Source organism: Aphanomyces astaci (genome assembly GCF_000520075.1).
Source record: "Aphanomyces astaci strain APO3 unplaced genomic scaffold supercont1.8, whole genome shotgun sequence".
Lineage (NCBI taxonomy): Eukaryota > Oomycota > Saprolegniomycetes > Saprolegniales > Verrucalvaceae > Aphanomyces > Aphanomyces astaci.
The window spans coordinates 173219-191842 of NW_009798271.1; the positions used below are offsets into that span (position 1 = coordinate 173219).

At 50.8% G+C, this 18624-nt stretch overlaps 7 protein-coding genes across 7 annotated transcripts; 3 read left to right on the forward strand and 4 right to left on the reverse strand.

Moving 5' to 3' along the window:
• Positions 1-42: 42 nt before the first annotated feature.
• On the reverse strand, positions 43-4877 carry H257_04560 (hypothetical protein). Its single transcript, XM_009829132.1, has 17 exons — positions 4588-4877; positions 4386-4520; positions 4224-4328; positions 4032-4172; positions 3917-3982; positions 3778-3865; positions 3437-3694; positions 2920-3376; positions 2747-2828; positions 2210-2612; positions 1972-2149; positions 1735-1901; positions 1249-1671; positions 1119-1180; positions 1003-1052; positions 643-907; positions 43-566 (listed from the first exon to the last, which is right to left on the reverse strand). Exons 1-17 carry the CDS (start codon positions 4825-4827, stop codon positions 171-173), a joined length of 3516 nt encoding a protein of 1171 aa, XP_009827434.1. The 5' UTR covers positions 4828-4877; the 3' UTR covers positions 43-170.
• A 284-nt stretch (positions 4878-5161) lies between these two features.
• Positions 5162-6182, forward strand: H257_04561 (hypothetical protein). Its single transcript, XM_009829133.1, has 2 exons — positions 5162-5733; positions 5796-6182. Exon 1 carries the CDS (start codon positions 5209-5211, stop codon positions 5704-5706), a length of 498 nt encoding a protein of 165 aa, XP_009827435.1. The 5' UTR covers positions 5162-5208; the 3' UTR covers positions 5707-5733; positions 5796-6182.
• Positions 6183-6492: 310 nt separating this feature from the next.
• Positions 6493-8241, reverse strand: H257_04562 (hypothetical protein). Its single transcript, XM_009829134.1, has 11 exons — positions 8167-8241; positions 8016-8090; positions 7882-7969; positions 7713-7825; positions 7591-7647; positions 7427-7537; positions 7227-7377; positions 7113-7177; positions 6978-7046; positions 6747-6923; positions 6493-6702 (listed from the first exon to the last, which is right to left on the reverse strand). Exons 1-11 carry the CDS (start codon positions 8215-8217, stop codon positions 6589-6591), a joined length of 1071 nt encoding a protein of 356 aa, XP_009827436.1. The 5' UTR covers positions 8218-8241; the 3' UTR covers positions 6493-6588.
• Positions 8242-8321: 80 nt separating this feature from the next.
• H257_04563 (CMGC/CDK/CRK7 protein kinase) lies at positions 8322-10437 on the forward strand. The gene is made up of 5 exons (XM_009829135.1): positions 8322-8946; positions 8998-9080; positions 9133-9483; positions 9917-10102; positions 10167-10437. The coding sequence occupies exons 1-5, from the start codon at positions 8338-8340 to the stop codon at positions 10366-10368; spliced, it is 1431 nt and encodes a 476-aa protein (XP_009827437.1). The 5' UTR covers positions 8322-8337; the 3' UTR covers positions 10369-10437.
• Positions 10438-10703: 266 nt separating this feature from the next.
• Positions 10704-13348, reverse strand: H257_04564 (tRNA pseudouridine(38-40) synthase). Its single transcript, XM_009829136.1, has 5 exons — positions 12999-13348; positions 12245-12926; positions 11745-11956; positions 10994-11308; positions 10704-10937 (listed from the first exon to the last, which is right to left on the reverse strand). Exons 1-5 carry the CDS (start codon positions 13326-13328, stop codon positions 10827-10829), a joined length of 1650 nt encoding a protein of 549 aa, XP_009827438.1. The 5' UTR covers positions 13329-13348; the 3' UTR covers positions 10704-10826.
• On the reverse strand, positions 13349-14247 carry H257_04565 (hypothetical protein). The gene has a single exon (XM_009829137.1). It carries the CDS (start codon positions 14226-14228, stop codon positions 13485-13487), a length of 744 nt encoding a protein of 247 aa, XP_009827439.1. The 5' UTR covers positions 14229-14247; the 3' UTR covers positions 13349-13484.
• Positions 14248-15025: 778 nt separating this feature from the next.
• Positions 15026-16180, forward strand: H257_04566 (hypothetical protein). The gene has a single exon (XM_009829138.1). The coding sequence runs from the start codon at positions 15301-15303 to the stop codon at positions 15907-15909; it is 609 nt and encodes a 202-aa protein (XP_009827440.1). The 5' UTR covers positions 15026-15300; the 3' UTR covers positions 15910-16180.
• Positions 16181-18624: the final 2444 nt, after the last annotated feature.

The window sequence follows — 18624 nt, forward strand, 5'->3', positions numbered from 1 at the left end:
TTATGGAAGCAGCATACAAAACGCTAGTGCAATAAAAAACATATGCTATTTCCCACGTTCGTACTTAATCGAACTCGCCCTTGAACTTCAACGTGAGCACCACCACCCAAACAACATCAACATGGTACACAATGGGTGCATCAACGGAACGAGTGATGCATATACATGTGTCATTTGGGTTTGGTCGTGAACATGTGCTTGGTCGTGGCCGATGCTGCGCCGTACCATGTCGTCACCGCGTCAGCCCTCAACTTGACTTTGAACGTTGACCGTGGCTCCAGCGGCACCGTCGGCGCAAACAACGCCGTCCTCGTGCCTTTGTCGTACGTGACGTTTCCATTCACGCGAACCTTGAGCGTCGTGTTCTTGACCGTGATGAATCGCAAGCAGTCGACGTCCACGACCGCGCCGTCAAAGCGCACCTCCACCCAAGCCGTGTACGCCACCACATCTCCAGGCCCTGGACATACATGTAGCACCCGCGTCTTCAGTGTGTTGCGCTGCTGGACATCAGCATGAACTTCTGCAATGCGGTCCTTGTTGTTGAGCTCCTCCAACATGTCCGTCTACATGGACTTCCTTAAGGTATATCCATCCCATCCACTAGGCAACTACAGTATGTACATGCATCGCCATACGTACGTGGAATGCCTTGGAAAAGTACTGCAGCGACAACTTGCGGTCCTGCTGTGCATGTAGCACCACGCTCCATGCATGAAGCTGGCGTAACTCGTCCGCGTCGTTCACCGTGGACGCCGCCATGTTCTGTCGCTGGGCTTCCCAGTGTCTCAGCAGCCCTTGGCCCATCTCGGCACCGAAAACAGCATGGTCGCGGCATGCAGTGACCAACGTCTCCAAGATCTCGACCATCGTGGACTGCACCGTTGATTTGTCAGCCACGAGGAATCTACCACCGAAGAAGTCCATCACATAACAACCACACATTTATCCTCCAGTCATGTAGTCACTCGACAACTAACTTACGACAAAGAGCCTACGTACCTGGTGAACCAGCCTGCCGTGGCATGCGTCTGGACCAGCTGAAACATCGCCTACCAAGTCGAAAATTCCTTCAGTATTTTGGCGTCGTTGTATCTAGTTGCCAACATGAAACGTACTTGGAGGGCATGATGCAAGGCCACGAGAATCGACGGGGCGGACGCAAAGTTGAGGTCCAGCGCTGCATTCGGCATAGCTCGTGAATAGCCCTGCAAAGCACACACTACATATATATATATGGCAACCTACCTGGCGTGACCCGGGCTGCCAGGGCCAAACACTGGCAAAAGTGCATGCAGATCGGTCTGTGGAAATGCACGGTGGACTTGGCAGCCAATATGAGTGCATCCAGCCCCACTAGCAACAGCGCAATGCCTTCGTCAGCTGCGCGATGGGATCGTTTTTTCGATTCCAACATGGACACAATGTCGGAAATCGTGTTGGGAACGCCGTACAGCGCTTGAAACAGGGACGACGAGGGGTACACTGCCGCGACGAGATCCTGGAGGCGTTGATGGCTGTCTTGCCTTGCTTCGGTTAGCCCCATCAACATCATCGTGGTCGTCACCCCCCCCCCTCCTAGCTTTGGCTTTCCTTCGTGGGGTTTCTGCTGTCGTTCGTGTTCTGCGCCTTCGGGGGTATTGTCGTCACCACGTTCGACTTCAATCGACTCTGCCGATTAAGCGATGATTCATACATTGGCAACACGCGATACTGGTCGCAGTGATTTGTTACCTGGTGTGACGAGGAGGTTGTCGGCGTACTCTCCGAACGAATCGAGGTTGCACGCGGCGATTCGAATGGAAGCGGCGTGGACGTCTGTGACAATGTGCACATGGGTGTGATGATATGCTCCCATATGAGTCACTTTGTACATGCGGTGCACGACAGACAAGTTGGCTCTACACGATGACGATGTTTTCAAACCAATACGACGTATATATCATGAAGGGATCGTTCGTTCTTCCCTACCGGTCAAACCACCACATATTGCTGTACCGCCGCCAAAACGTATCGGAAAACGCGGCCATTTCGACGACAAAGTACGGGGGGGGGCTCCCCCCTGTTGTCGGCGGGTTCACAGTCCACGCCACTTCGACGTGTCGTGTCGTGTGCTGCAATACGTTGCCCCCCCCCACGGGCCTATTTTCTACTTCCCACATAAGCCAAAAGGCAATGTGAGATTCCGAGGGCTCAAAGGGGGACTGACCGTGGAATCGCAATGGAAGGACCACGTCCAAGTTGTCGTTTGTGGTGGCCCCTGACACGCGCAGTTGGGGGCATGCCATCCCCACGCCTTGCGATGTCCACGTCGCCGACTCGCCCAACGGCACATGCAGCACCCCGAGGCGTCGTGGAGTTGATCCGGAAAGCGACACGTCTGCTTCCAGCAGCATCTTGTTTGGAGATACGAGGTCGATCTGGACGAGGGTGGACGGCGGCGAAGACGACGGAAGCTCCAGGGGGAAGTTGCCCACGTGCAACACGTTGGAATTGGACGACAGGGTGACATCCAGACAATCTTGTCGAGTGGGGCAGCTCCAAACGACTAAGTCCACATGCGTGGAATCGACGGTCAACTGATCCGTGCTTGCAAACAACACCAGCGTCATCTACACCACGAACGACCATCGATTAGCAATTGAGATACAGTAAAGATAGATGGATGGATGTTACGAAGCCAGCAACGGCATGACAAGGAGACTCTTTGGAGACGCAGTAGCGTTTCAAGGATAGTACTACGTACCCGCACACGACGAGATGGTTTCTGCACGACGACAAACGTGCCCAATGCTAGTAAATCCACATCCACATGGGTGGAATATACTCTACGTACATGTACATATGCATCATCAGCATATTGTAGTCAATGGCTACTACGGCATGACAATAATGTACTCGTTTCTTCTTCTGGCGTACCGAAGCTGGTGGGGAGACACAGTGTGCATGGTCACGACGCCGTCGGCATCCACAATGCGCTGCAACACCATGATTAAAGAGGGATCGCTGGGACGGACGGAAGCGGCATGATGGGGCAGGCGAAGTGTCCACGGGATGAGAAACGCGTCGACGGGATGTGGAGACAGCGACACGATCGGACTCACGACTTGCCACGCTTCGTTTACGTCATCCGAGGCGCGTGTCGTTTCAACGGACACATCGACGCGGACGACCACGTCCATGCCCAAAGTGTCGGCCAAGTTGGCATCAAACAGATCCCACACGGCAAAGCTCCGGGGCGGCACAAACAACTGGACGTGGCCGACGTCGAGCACACCTCCGACGGCGGCATTCACGTTGAACAGCACGTCGCCGGGGGCGAGCGGCGCTTGCGTCCGGAAGTACCGCGTCGAAGGGTCTACTACGACCGTATCGTCTAAGAGAGACGGATGTGAGTAGGTACTTCTTTAAACGACCCCTCCCCTCTGTGACCTACCCTGCACGAGGAGCACGGCCGTGGTCGAGTCGACGCTGCCCCTCCAGTTGGTGATGCGGCAAAAGTACGCGCCGGCGTCTTCGGGGGTGGCACTGCCCGTCGCGTCCAGCGTATCCGTCGTGCATCCTTCCAATGGACTCCCGTCGCAATACCATTGGTATGTTAACGGTTCACCCTTGGCTTGGACCGTAAACAGCACGCGAGAGCCTACCGTGACGCGCCGTTTTGAGGCCAAGTCCGTGACGACCAATGGGGGATCTACCGGTAGTCGTCAAGCGATAAAATGCACAAAGAGTCGGCATTTAGAGCAGATATGCCCTCTCTTTATCAGGTAGACGCACCGAAATGCCCCCACACGGATAGAAACTCGGTCCATATGTCGAGGATCTGCTCGGACGCGGCCTTGGCATCGAGGGTGGCGGCGGCTTCCTACAGAGTGTCGGGATGAATTTGACGACGATGATGGAGGGTGGAGTGTACTTCGACAAACGTTTGGTCAAAGCGAGGCACGCCAGAGAAAAAGTCACGCGTGGCCTTGAGAAACGTCTACTTGTGAGTAGTTATGAGAGAGTATTTCAACTGATTCGAGACTCACGCGCTTGCTGCCTTCGTAGTTGCGCTCGGCCATCATGCGACTGGCATTGGCTTGCACTTTGCGCGCAAGGGGCACGGCCATTTGGAGAATCGATTCGTCGCGACGACCGTACAAGGTCGCGTACGTCAGCGGCGAAAATCCCTGGGAGAATGTGATGATTGAGTGATGAAGCAAACGTTATTGTGTACATACGTCGCAGTCTGGTACACCCGCGGCGTCGGGATTGATACCCACCACCCACGCAATGTCGTCGACGTCCCAAGTTAGGAGCACGGCAAGATGCAACACCGTGCGGCTCTAATGGGATTTGGCATGTTGCAAGGGCGAAGAAGGGGCATTGTGAAATGCATTTACCTGACGATCGACGCGAACAGCAATGGAATCGTCATGACGTAGTGCAGTTGCGTATACATATTGCACTAACTCGAGTCGACGATCGACGAGGTTGACATCGGTCGTGATCAACAAGTCATGCAGGAGTAGCGATTCCTACAGCTCCTCGTCCATGATCTTCATATCCACGATGCATCGTGGATCATGGAGGATACCCATATACCTCGTAGATGAACTTGATGTCCCGCTCCTTATCAGACATGCGATACAGGTCGCGTTTTTCCTTCTTGCGCACCACACTGTACCTCCACGCCTTGAACACCGTCCACATGTGCGCTTCTCGACAAAGGATGCGATTCCGCTGGAGTGTCATGCTTCGAGGAGTTTCTTCTGGCACGTATTCAAGTTGGACGCCGCCTCCACCACTTGTCCATCCTCGAGCATGAAGGAAGAGCCCCCACATCACACTCGCTCGTTCGCAGATCGCAACCCAAAACCGAGTTAATGCGCGCGCGTCCTTTCCTGATGATCCAATTCATTTTTACAGGTTTAATAATGTATGTATTTGTACAGTATATCCATGAGGATTCCACCTGAAATTGATTTTGACAGGGTGTATTTATGCATTGTGAGAGACTGAAAAAAGTCCTATTTGTCGGCTAGAATTCGGCCCAAGATCCGAAATATTGTCGAAAACAGGCCGAATGTCACGGTGGATTTCGGTCCAATCAGGCGATTGATTGGTCTGTTTGGCTGGCTCGCAGCGACCAACCAAAGGCAGGGACCAGCAAAATGCTTTAGCATTCTGGAATTTCTGCCATCAGTCCTTTCAAGTTCATCCACCATGGCCCCTCCTCCTCCTGCAGGTGAAGAAAAGATCGTGATCCTTCGTACGACCGGTGGTGAAATCGCCCCCGCGTCTGCGTTGGCGCCCAAGGTCGGTCCTCTCGGTTTGTCCCCGAAGAAGGTCGGCGAAGACATCTGCAAGGCCACCCAAGAGTGGAAGGGTTTGAGCGTCACGATCAAGTTGACCATCGTGAACCGTGTCGCGACCGTGTCGTTGATCCCGTCGGCTTCGTCTTTGCTTGTCAAGGCGTTGAAGGAACCTCCTCGTGATCGCAAGAAGGTCAAGAACATCAAGCACGATGGCAACTTGACTTTGGAAACCGTGTTGGACATTGCCCGCACCATGCGATCGCGCTCCATGGCCCGCACCTTGGCCGGTACCGTCAAGGAAATGCTCGGCACGGCCAACTCCCTCGGATGCACCGTGAACGGCGAATCCCCCACGGAAATCCAACGACGCATCACGGAAGGTGAACTTGACATCCCAGAAAACTAAGCATGAACAACGAGGGACTCTTCGATGGTGTGTATCGTGTCTTCCTTCTCTATCCCCATCCCGTCGATCCCGCCCGTTCACACTTGTAGTCGCCATCCTCGTCATCGTCTCGGCCGTGTTCCCGCCGCCGTCGACCCACCACCACCGCCCATGCCGATGAAAGTCAAGAAACTTTAATATACTCTGAACACTTCTGTGGACACCACATGTGATGTTGAGGCATGCGCTTTGGGGTGTCGGCCGACGGGAACACGACCGCCACGACCACCACCACCACCTTCTTGTGCGGTATTTGACAGTATTGCATGTATAGACCTTGCGTTGTATCTGTGTATGTATGGGCCAGTGAAAGCACTTCAAACTTTAATATACTCTGACACTTTGTGGTGCGGACAAATCTTATTTTCCCTTGAGGCCCATCAACAACACATCGTTTGAAATATATTTGCATGTAAATTTATATTATATATATACATATATATATATATATATGGTGCAGGACGATCTGTGATAGAATACAGGTGTCACGTTGTACTGTATGTACTACATGCTTCGGATCACATCGAGTGTCGAGCCAAAAGTAGGACTAAGCCCCCCCCCTTAACATACTTCTTTCCAGTATATTCCATTGCGTTCTATCTCGACGTTTGCATCACGTTTAGCATTGCAACTCGGCTACGATCGTGGACCGCTAGGAATCCAAGTGCCGTCGTCATAATACAACAGTAACGTTTCAGACAGTAGTAACCTTACAATAAGTATACAGTTCGTACTGATCCCGAGTGCCTGCGTGGCATATGTGTGGGTTTATCGTAGTTTCCATATTCTTGGATGAGCACAAGGGAATATATATATACATACAACTCGAGAAGATAGAAATTGTTATGCCGTGGCGAGGGTTTGCCGTAGGTGCAGGCGGTCGTCAGTATGCACCACCACGCCCACTTGAACCAACAGATCAATGCACTGCACGCCTTCGCTTGGGGACGGACACACCTACAAACGATGTCACATGCGAAGTAAATCCGTGGATGACTTGCCGCGAGGACGTCCGCGATTGCGATGGGGGTATCCTTGTCGTGGGAGACAATGAACGTGTACAGACGGGTGAGGAGCGCACCGGTCGACGAAGATGAAGCCAGGACGCGGAGCTGAGTCTGCAGCCGACTCGACAGCGCCGCCACGGACGCGGCGACGTTGGCGGCTTCTTGTTCCACCTGGTCGAGCATTCATTTGTACCTGGCAACAACATGCGAATGTCCTGCTCTCACCTCTGCCACCTCGCGCCGCATGGATTCGTTTTGCTCGTGCTGGGCTGCCAGCAGCCGACTTTGGGTGGCCTATCATATATAAATATATTTGTACAAATATTAATAGTACGATCTGCATGAGAATTATATCAGTACCTTGTCTCGCAACGCTAGGTCTGTCTCCATGAGCATATCGATCTCATCCTGCAAGTGTTTCTTTTCTATTCCGACACGTTGAATAATGGCCCATGGAAGCACGTACGTACGTACCTTGAGCTACTGCTTCCGCCGAATATTCGTGGGAGCCGTCCAGTGCGTCGGCCTTGCGCTTGATGGCGGCGGGCCGGGCGAGTTCCGCTTCTAACGCGTGGAACTGCGCCTGCAACGCGGTCACTTCCTTGGACTTGGCCACGACTAGTTGCTGTTCGCACACTCGATTAGGACTGAGTCATGACGACAACATATACTACCTGTAGCATGTGACTTTCATGGACATCAGCTTCGTTGGCCAGCGAAGGCGGCGGACAGTGTTTTACCTGCAATTGCTTGGCGGTTCGCGACTCGATGGCCTCTGTCAGTTGCTAGAGCAACAGAAATATGATGAGGCAGAGAATGAGGAGGTGGAGTCCCGTACTTGTTTGGTGTCTTCGATGTGGTCACGAACTTCTGCGAGCATTTTAGCGTATTCAACCTGCCGACGAGCAAGTACGAGTGAAGTACATATACGGACGAAACGGATGAAGTGGCGCAACTTACTTGCACATCGGCGTCGCGTTCTTCCAAGACTTGTCGGAACTGCTGCGACTGTCGTCGTATCTCTTGCTCCAGTTGCTTCTTCTCGGCTAGCAGCTTTTCAATCTGTTCGTCCGCTACATACGACATTGCATGGTTCAACATACATGGAATGCATGATCGAAGGGACTACCTTGTTTGACACAAGCGTCGAACTGCCGCTTGTGCTTCTCTGCAACATCTCCCTCCTGCTCCTCGAGTTCAAACACCAATCGAGTCGTCTGCATCCGCGTAAGACAATGTCGCACACTACAAGGACGTACGTACTGTGGTAATCGACGGCAAGTCTCTTGCTTTCATGTCGATGAACGTTGACGACAGCGTGAATTTCGTACTTTTGAGCTGGAGATACACATACATGAATCGTGAGGGATCCTTCCTCGCACTTTGTGTTGCATCTCAAGACATACAGACGGACCTTCTCCGCACACGCGCGCATTTGGACGACGCAGTTATCCAACGCTTCCATGGCAATGCGTTCGTTGCCCGCCGAATATTTGAAAATGAAATGCACCAAAGCCGGATAAACTACCACACTCTTCACATTATCCGGATTTTGTTTTTCCTTTGTTTCGACACTGGAATTGCAATGGCCGATGACAATGGAACCAACTCGCTGGAGTATGGCACTCCATGCTTTGAAAAGTACACGAAAGTACGATGCATTGGAGCGGGTACCTACGGGCGCGTGTACGAAGCCAAGGACCGCGTGAGCGGGGACGTTGTGGCGCTGAAGAAGATCAAGACATTGAACGAATCCGAAGGTGTGCCTGTGACGACGCTGCGTGAAATCGTAGCCCTCAAGTCGTTGCGACACCCGAATCTCGTCGGGATGAAGGGTATCGTCGTGAGCAAGCAGAAAGACGAAGACGACGAGGACGAGGACGACCCGAAAGGAGGAGGTTCAACCAGCCAGGACACGCGCAGCGATTACGCCAACGGCAGCATCTTCCTCGTGCTCGAGTTCGTCGCGCACGATTTGACCGGCCTCCTCCAGAGCAACCACTCGTTTTCGGATCTAGCGATCAAGTACATCATGCGGCAGTTGCTTGAAGGACTTCAGTACATGCACGACCGCGACGTGTTGCACCGCGACATCAAGACCTCCAACATCCTCCTCACCCCCGCCTACGTCGTCAAGCTGGCCGATTACGGCCTTGCGCGAACCCTTCGATCCAACTCGAAGCTCACAAATAAGGTACCTCCTGTGCCCAGTCGCCGCGGCATCGTCCAGAATGAACGTTCGTAGGTGGTCACACTGTGGTACCGCGCGCCAGAACTGCTGCTGGGGTCCACCGACTACGATGCCAGTGTGGACATGTGGAGTGTGGGGTTGGTTCTAGTACCTACTACTACTAGTTTGCATACTAATCGACGAGTGTAGGTGTGTGTTTGCCGAGCTGTTTCTGGGGCGGCCGTTGTTTGCCGCCAAAACCGAAGCGGAGCAAATGGTCAAGATCACCGACGTGTGCGGCACATTGTTTGACGATGTGAACGGTATCTCACATTTGCCCCATTACGACAAGTTTCTCGGCAATGACAAGGCGCGCGCGAGCGACCTGCGCCGGATGATGTACCGTAAAGCGATGGAACGCAATGTGACATTGCCCCATGGGTTCATCGAGTTGCTCGACAAGTTGCTCCAGATCGACCCGAAACGCCGATTCAACCCCGCGCAAGCGTTGAACTCGGACTACTTTAAAGTGCACCACCCACAACTCGTCCCTGGCGACGCGTACGTTGATATTGGGGACGTTTGGATGATGTACTATTATTATTTATTGTCTGTTTACTCCAAAATATGGATATTTTTGTGCTGCCTCTATATAACCATCGTTCAGTGACACACTAATTTCATTCACACACTAATTCGATGTTGAATTGGTCGAAGAGTGGATAATTTGATTGGCCACTTGATTCGTGTTTTATAGTGATACACTAATTTCAGTCACACACTAATTAGTTGTTGACAGGGTCGAAGAGTGGATAATTTGATTGGCCACTTGATTCGTGATCTGGGTTTTGATTGGTCGTATATCGATTGTCGTCTGCCGATATTAGTATTTGGTGATTGTGCTAATATTCGATTGACATGTGAATCCCTCGAATTTCGACAATGCATACAGTACTTAGGTTCGTGTTTAACAAAAGCCTTCCGAACGACGTAGACCGACCATGTTGCCGCCCATTACCGAGGCCAACTGCCACGAAATGGCGGCGCGCAAGTTGAAGAAAGAAGGCAGCCAGGCCGTGATCAACGGCGCGGACCTGAACAAGAAGAAGCTACATGACAAGGCCAACGCGGTGCTGAGTGTGGTTGAGCACACAAAGAAGCGGCCGCCTTCGAAGCCTCTGTACGTGACTGACTAGTAGTAAGTACTAGTAGTATACATGGCTCAATGTGGTGGTTATGTGTAGGGCGTCCAAGCTGCCGCCGTACGGACTTGTAAAAGAAGAGCCTGGAGGGGCGGCAGCGAAACCGATTGCACCGCGACAGCCGCCGCGCACCCACGCGTCGGACGCGAACAGTAGTAGTACTACTAGTAGTGCACCGCGACCGTCGAAACGAAAACGAGATGGGAGCAGTACTCGTAGTAGTAGTACTCGAGGGACCAAGTAAGTGTAATCCACGACTAGTTGAGTAGGATCTGTCGACATGTGTGGCCGACAGTAGTTGCCCTCATCTTCCTCTCAGTGAACGTCGAGTACAGTAGAAGAAGCTCAGATAAAGGTGATGCAGGCATGTTAGTAGCTCTACTATTAATAGGCCCCCACTTGTACGAACACTAACTAGTACACTCCACTGTTTTACTTGCTTTGATCACGTCACTCGTTGTTACGTGAATGACGACGTTAGCAGGACAAGAGGTGTTAGGTACTATTAAGAGTACTAACTACTACTAGTACTACTAGTCCAGTGGTTTCACAGGACATTCTTGCTAGATATGTTGAGGTCGGGTAGAATGGTGGTTCTTGTATGTACAACACAAACACAGTCTACCACATATCTCCATTCCGCAGTATAGCGCCATCCACGACGATTCCTTCCCCAGAGCTACTATGTACTGAGCCTACCTACTAATACCGCTGCCGCCCCATCTTGGCCAGCGTGTCCAGGCCAATGTTGCTCATGTAATCGAACAAATCGTCTTGCGTTGCGTCCACGGGCAACGTATGGTCCAGAATGCGCTACATAAACCCCAATCAACACTCTCCCCAACCACTGCTGTATGCAGTTAGTGTACCCGCTTCACGCCGGCGACAACGTCAGTCACATACACGCCAGGTGTGATGCCAAAGTGAATGCACACGGCCGTGTTGAAGCCCCGGGGCAGCACCTTGAGGGCATCGCCGGTGACCCGCGCCTCCCGAACCACCCGCTCGCTGTTGGCCGCCTTCCCCGCGTCGTTTGCGAGCACCGTCTGCAGTGCCGCCAGAATCTCCGGGTGGTTGTCGTTGCTTTGTGCGTTCAACGTGGCCGACCACGACGCAAAGTGCTCGGGCCACGCCGCCACGAATTCGCTTTCCCGCCACATGCGGACCACTTCCTTGTAAATCACCTACGAAACCAAAGTTCCAGTGAAAACCCGTCGGAAATAGATGCAGAAAGAGGGTCCAACAATGCTAGATGTGGATATGTCAGAGGATTGCATGAGTAGGTACTAACTACCGGTATACAGTATGGTCAAGTCGATTTGAAATGTACAGCCAATGACAATCCAAGGAAATTCTAAATTTTCAACTCTGATTGGCTTATATTCGATTTTTCAATGGCAAATCAAACCAACTGATTTGGAATAGTTGATTCTGATTGGTCACAATGCATGGAGACACACATAAACGATCGACCAATCAAAACTCTAAACACGAATCAAGCGGCCAATCAAATCCACTTGTTTCGATCGAATTCGAGTGAAATTAGTGTGACACTGGACGATGTTTCTCATACACCAGGAATCGATCGAGTGGGCAAAGTGTAGAGTATACGGACAATACCTCGTTTCGGAACCGAAGCATTTGGTGGAGCTCGGCGTCAGACACGAGCACGCGATGCGGCGCCTGGTTGGGGTTGCCAGTCACAGAGAGGTTCCGGGGGGTGTTGTGGTCCCGGAGGAGCGAGATCAGGTGCTGCTTGGCACCAAAGCCACAGCTCGATAGCACCAGCCCTTCGGCAGGGGCCGTGGGCACACTCACCACTTGGTTTGTTCCTACATGCTTGTCGTGAGAACATATATATCATATATTCTAAAAAACTGGCAAATGTACCGAAGCATCGGCAGAAGCGATGGGCCAATGAGATTGCAGGAAACCATGATCAACATCTGATTTAGTGTGTGACTTCAATTTAGTGTGATACCAAGCACCACAGGACAACTGTTTATACATGCAAATCATTCAGGACAAAGATTATCAATATCGACAATATATATAACCAAACACAGAGGATGGCGACGACGAAAGCATAGAGGGGAACGCCAAACGAGAAGTCGACGTACGGAGCGCTGCGTCAAACAGCGACGGGGTCATGGCGCCGGTCGCGACGGCCATCGCCGCTCCCACCATGCACCGGATCTGGTTGAGCAGGAACGACGCGCCCGTGAGGTGGATGTGGACATACGGTTCTCCATGCATGTCTGGCACCAAGGTGCCGCGGCAGGCGTAGATGGTGCGGCGGTGGCGCTGGAGCGATTTGCGGACTCCATTTTCCACGGAGATGTCCGTCTCTTGATGACAAGTCGAAGGGGGGTCATGCTCGCCATCGTCGACTTCGTCATGTTCTATGAATGTCTCGACGTCGTCTCCGGTTGCTCCAAGACGGCGCCGTTGCTTAGCAAGTTGCTTGTTGGCAACCTGTTTGTAAAAGAACCTCCGTTGCTTGGTAAAGTTGTGAAAGTCGTGGATGCCTTCGAAGCGAGGCAGGGTCTTGATGAACGTCGTGGCCGCGTCGTCTACGCTCATCCCGGGTGGACACAGCGAAGACAGGAACGACAGCGGTAGAAAGTACTCGTACTCGCGCAAGATGCAGTCCTCGCGCGCGCGGAACGATTGATGCACCTTGGTGGCCGTGAACACTCGGATGTCTGCCGGCAGATGCGCGTTGATTTCGGCAGGCAGGTGCGCGATGCGACCGCTTCGTGGGTCGATGCGGTCGTCGTGGACGAGAAGCTTTCCTGACAACTACCGGTAGTTTGCATGGTGAGATGGGTAGTAGTGATGATTGCAATGCAGGACGATGCATCATGTATGTACCACGATGGACGACGCATGCACACCTTTGTCCGTCCGACTGCTTCGAGACCACCCGATCTTGGACATGTCCCCGTAGTTCGATTCAAGAATGCATCCTGCTTTGAACAACGCCGCACGCACTTCGTGCTCGATGGTAGGGACGTCCACGGCGTTCTCCTGGATCTGCACGCCATGGTACCCAGTTCCGGTATATCCCGTCACGAGGGCGACCTTCACCTTGCGTTTCTTGCCAGGCTCATCGTAAGACAGCTGCTGACGATGAGTCGCAAAGGATGCGGCGCCCACGCAAGGCCGCATCGCAGACACTTGGCGTCGAAGCAGCATCATCATGATTGTCGCTTCAATTTGACTGGTACTCACATGTCAATTTACTACCATAATGTTGACACTATTTACAGTATCAACACTATTATTAGTTCCGTCGACATCAAAATAGTAATACTATTTGACAATAGTACTACTATTGATAATACTTGCGATGTTTATTTAAGGGAATTCCACCGCGCTTGTGCGGCACAGCGGACATGAGTGATCTCGGACAAGCCAAGGAAAGACACAGTCACTGTGGAAGACGTGATCGCATGGAAGGGTCACGACATGGACATCATCGTCGTCAAAGTCGCAGAGGCAGATGGCACAGTCGTCAAGACTGGATGGGCGGGTCGCTTTAGACGGCCGGACGGACGAGGATTGCGTTACATTTTGCTGCAAGAGGGACAAGATGCTGCGCATGAGGCGGCGCTCGTCGTCGCGGGGTTGAGGCGGCATGCCGAGAAATGTGTCGAGGTGGTCGAGGATGTTGATGAGGAGACTTGTGGGTCGTTGCTGGTAGACGACGACGTACGCCATGAGCGTCGCGCGAATGTCCATACACACTCGGAGAAACAGCTTGAGCTTGAGTTTGCGCTCGCCGACGATGCACTTGGTATCTTCGCCAAAGCGTTTCTTGGGAAAATCCACGTGGACAAGGGGTGCGAGGAACGTGGCGAGGGACGGGTGGTTGGCGCGGCGGAAGTGCCTAAGCAGGTCCTTCCGAAGGTGATGGCATTCAGAGTACCGGCGGTCCACGGCCCATCGAAGGCCAGGCTTTGTGATCGTGTAGTGGTAGACTGTGAACGGACTCCGCCCGCGGAAGCACGCTCGGGACGGCTGGACCGTCAGCGTCACTTGCTTGAGCGAGTCATCCAACGCTTCTTTCAGGCGGAGGAACCAAGCATGTCGAGGATCCATCGCCAATCGAGTTGTAGGTATCAATTTCTGAGTCAAAACCCCAGAAACCGACAATGTAACGTCCACCAAATGCGTTAAACGTTAAACCATCGTTCGTTGAACCTATTTCTGCAACCAATTTTTCTGATGGGTGAGTGAAAACGGTTTGTGAAGTCTCCCACCAAGATAGTACATTGTAGTACGAAGTACTAGTACAGGTACTCACTCCTAAGTACAGTAGCTTATTGTATCGGTACACATCAATGACCCAGCCCGGTTTCATATCATCATCCAGCAGCACATACGCATTGGACTACAATAATGTGTAGCATGTGGTCACACTGCAGGAAACGCATGCGATACAGTATTTCATAAACACTTCGAAGGGTTCGCGTGATTGTGGGGAGGCACAACGTAACACTGCGTCAGGTTCCCATCCTTGTCCCCAGCAATAATGACCTGTACATACCCCACTGGTTCATTGGACATGTGAATCTTGTTCAAGCTACTTACAGCGAATTCATTGATACCTGAGCGGTAGATAAAACCTATTTACCCTAATTCACAGGATCATTGCGAATAATACTGCATTGACGGTTTCATTTTTTCTAATCAACCGACGACGACCGCAAGTGCGCAACGGCGGTGTGGAGCATGGTGAGAGAGTACGCTTCTTCGCCAGCACTGATGCGATCAGGGAGGAAGGCATCCATAAGGGCCAGATGTGACGCCAAGTGCGGGCAATCGGATACGACCAGCACGTATGCCAGCACCGACACAAGGTCGTCCGCGGCACTGCAACAAACATGTGAGAACGCATGGTACAAGGCATCCATGTACTTACATGTGAAGTTTATCCATCGGCGGTGGATTGGGATGGATGGCATAATACCTTTGGACGGCATCATCGATGAGATGGCACACGTTTGACACAACGGCGATCTTTGCCGACGGCGACCGTCGATGCGGTAGTTCCGCCATCTTGGCAATCGCGGCCGCGTAGGGAAGTGTTTCTTGTGCAGGCATATCGAGGCGGTAGATCAAAGGCACGTTGACGGACGCGGCAACACACGTGGACTTCCGTAAGCTTGACATGATGGATGTGAGGGAGGCGTCGGCGACGGTGCAGTACGCTACAAACACACCATGTAGCGTTGGCTGCAGATGCACAAAGAGCGCGTCTTCTACTACTTGTTGGACGCATGGAATCACCGAGGGGGTTGCAAGGAAGGGGTATTTGAACTGGATGACTTGCACGAGCAAATTGCTGAACTCGATGACGTCGGCGGCGGCCTGCGCGGTGATGTCCGCATCCTTCGTGTACGTGTGCATGTGTTGCTGGTACAGTGCATGGAATACTTGTGCGAATTCCAGGACGACCGTGCCTAAAGAATGCTTGATCGGTCTCGTGAGGGAATTCGTGGTCGTTGCACTGCGGAATATGGCGCGAAAGTGCGCGTCGATGGTTGCGGCAGGCGAGGCGCCCATCATCGCGCGGGTGGTGAAATCATCGTCTACAAGCTGCGCCAATGCTTGCTTCTCGACGGGGGGGAGATCGACAAATAGCTCGGCAAACACGCTGTGGGGACGAGAGATGGAGGAGGTCGACGATATCGTCCGCGGACGCCGCGACGACGGTCGCGCCGACGCCGCGTCCACGACACGTGCGACAAGCGCCGAGCGAACATCCAAAGTGGATTGAGTGTGAATGGATGGACGATCCGCTAGGTTGCGCAAGGCTTGGAACGCATGCAGGCTCTCTTGTCGCTTGCTCTTGTCAATTTCGTTATGGGATGGGACTGACATGGCCCGACGGCGGGGGAAGGAGGAGTTGTCGCCTAGGTAACTGGAAGCATTCTTGGGCGAGTCCATGAGCTCCTCTTCGAGGTCCGAGAAGCTGTCGTCAAGGTAGTCGACCGACAGCGGCGTGTCGGTGTCCGGATGAAAGACCATCTTCGTAACTCAAGTGAAACTCAGAAAGGTCGCGGCTCAATGAGTTTGACGAATTACCGATATTAATATACTAGTAAGTATAAAAACATTATAATTTTTCCCAACATTCTTTCCTTCATATAATAATATAATATTGGTTAAAAATAACCCGACCTCTTGTCATCCAGGATGAATTGTGGTACCATGACAAGGACACTTTCGCTCGATCACCCAAGGGATGATTGCTTCATTACTTTTGCAGTCAAGGGTGCTGAACGGTCATGAGGTCGTTGCGCGTAAATAGTAGTACATAACTGTAGCCTTCAAATAATAAACATCAAGTAGATTAAGGGTTCATCTGGTAACCGGAATTATTGCAATGCCCAAAGTGCCATTTTGGGGCCGAATTCAACAAATCTGATCAAAATTGAAAGATGTCTGTTTGCAGAGGTTTAACCCAAATCCAATAATTCCACGTGGGATTTACTCGTTGAAGATGCCCAAAACGCCATATTACAAAATGGACCTTTTACCTCCATTTTGCAAGAAAATGGAATATTATTTTTGAAATGTTACCAGACCCACCCTTACTATAGTAAGTAGTACCCTTACGGCAAAAATAGATTACTTTTCGACTTGACGAAAGTTAGGGTACGTCTGGTAACATTTCAAAAATAATATTCCATTTTCTCGCAAAATGGGATTAACCAAAATGTCATTTTCAAAATGGAGGTAAAAGGTCCATTTCAACGAGTAAATCCCACGTGGAATTATTGGATTTGGGTTAAAACTCTTCAAGCAAGGCATGTTTCAATTTTGATCAGATTTGTTGAATTCGGCCCCAAAATGGCGTTTTGGGCCTAAATATTGCAATATTTCCGGTTACCAGACGCACCCTAAATCTTTCGTGGCAGAATACATATGTAATCTTGTGTGTCCCCCCCCTTTCCCGATGAGCGAATGGTCCTTGGTGCTTTCAGACAACAGTACTGTAGTGGTGGCTGAAAGCATCAGGGGCCATACCGGTACAGTGCTCGTCGTCGAAGGAGTAACTGGGACATTCCGAACCTTTACGAGGTGAATCGGAGTATGTATATCGATTGTCGATTTCTCTGTCCAACCTCGAACTTGTGCGAGCGATTTTTCTCAATTGTAAAGCTTTGTCTGACAGCGTCGGGCCTCAAAATTTTGGGGCGCAAATGTCCTAGTACTAACGTTATACGCAAATCGATTCGAAACTGGAGCCCTCAGCAGAATTGAATGTATTTTAACGCGCTAGGATGGACGAGATTTGAATGGATTGACACTGTGAATAACCGCCTAAGCCAATCTAATCACGTCCTGTCGAATTTCTTCCAATCCAAACGTTTGATTTGGCCCAGTTCCTCCACGTTGGGCAAAACCACAAACCAGTATATACTAATAATGTGTGTATACTTAGCATAGTAGTAGTTTGGGATTCGAATGATATTTGGCGAAATGACTCACAAGTCCACATTTGGGTGAAATGCACAATACCACTACTGTAAAGCATCCACAAGTTGCTAACGTTAAAGCAATTAAAGATCTTGGGGTGGTGGGCGAGAGTGACCACAGGAATGGATTTATATCATCGATTTATATAATCGTTACCAGTAGATAATCTATTTTTTGTTATGTTGTCCAAAGATAATCTACTTTTTGAAACATGAGCAAGAGGCTGCGGGAAACGATCAACTTTACAATCCTCAAACAATATGGCAGTGCATAGTTCATCATCACCATACAACACACTATAATCAAATTGAGTTCAGCCTGAGGAAGAAAGCAGCGGCGCCCTGCTTTTCTGCCATTTTAAAGGATTGGCATCGTCCTCAATTGATTGCGCTGAGTTGCTTGGCTCCACACAAAACGATTGCACAACTTTTTAAAATATGTCATTTAAATGTTAGAAAATTATAGCATAACATATCAATGTACTATAAATAATACCTCAAGATGACAATAATTGTTTGTCATCTTTCACACGCTATATTTGAAGTTTTCGCCAAAATGCGTCTTTAATGTTCTGCTTCGTGGCTCAGAGATCACCGATCAACGCAAGAACATGGTAGCATGTACAGCAGCATTGATACTACGTAATAAAGCGGCATGGACGGTGTTACGATGCTTATTGCGGGATATAATCACACCCAAAGTAACCTATATTTCAGTTTTTTGGCATGTTTGAGGTCACTTCACGCATGCTAAATAAGTACAATCGCCGCACATCACGTCTCTTTATATAGCCTGCAGCCATCTCTTCAGTTTTCATATTAAATGTATCACGCCCAGACCAGCCGTTGCTGAGCAATTCAACGACAGAGTCATGTACTTTCTCGATAGTTAACATTGTCATAATTTATGACAAACATTGATGTTAACTTATGTTAACTTGATGCTACAGTATATATCTTTTTAAATTATGAAATACTTATTTTATATTAAAAATACGTAACGGTATTCT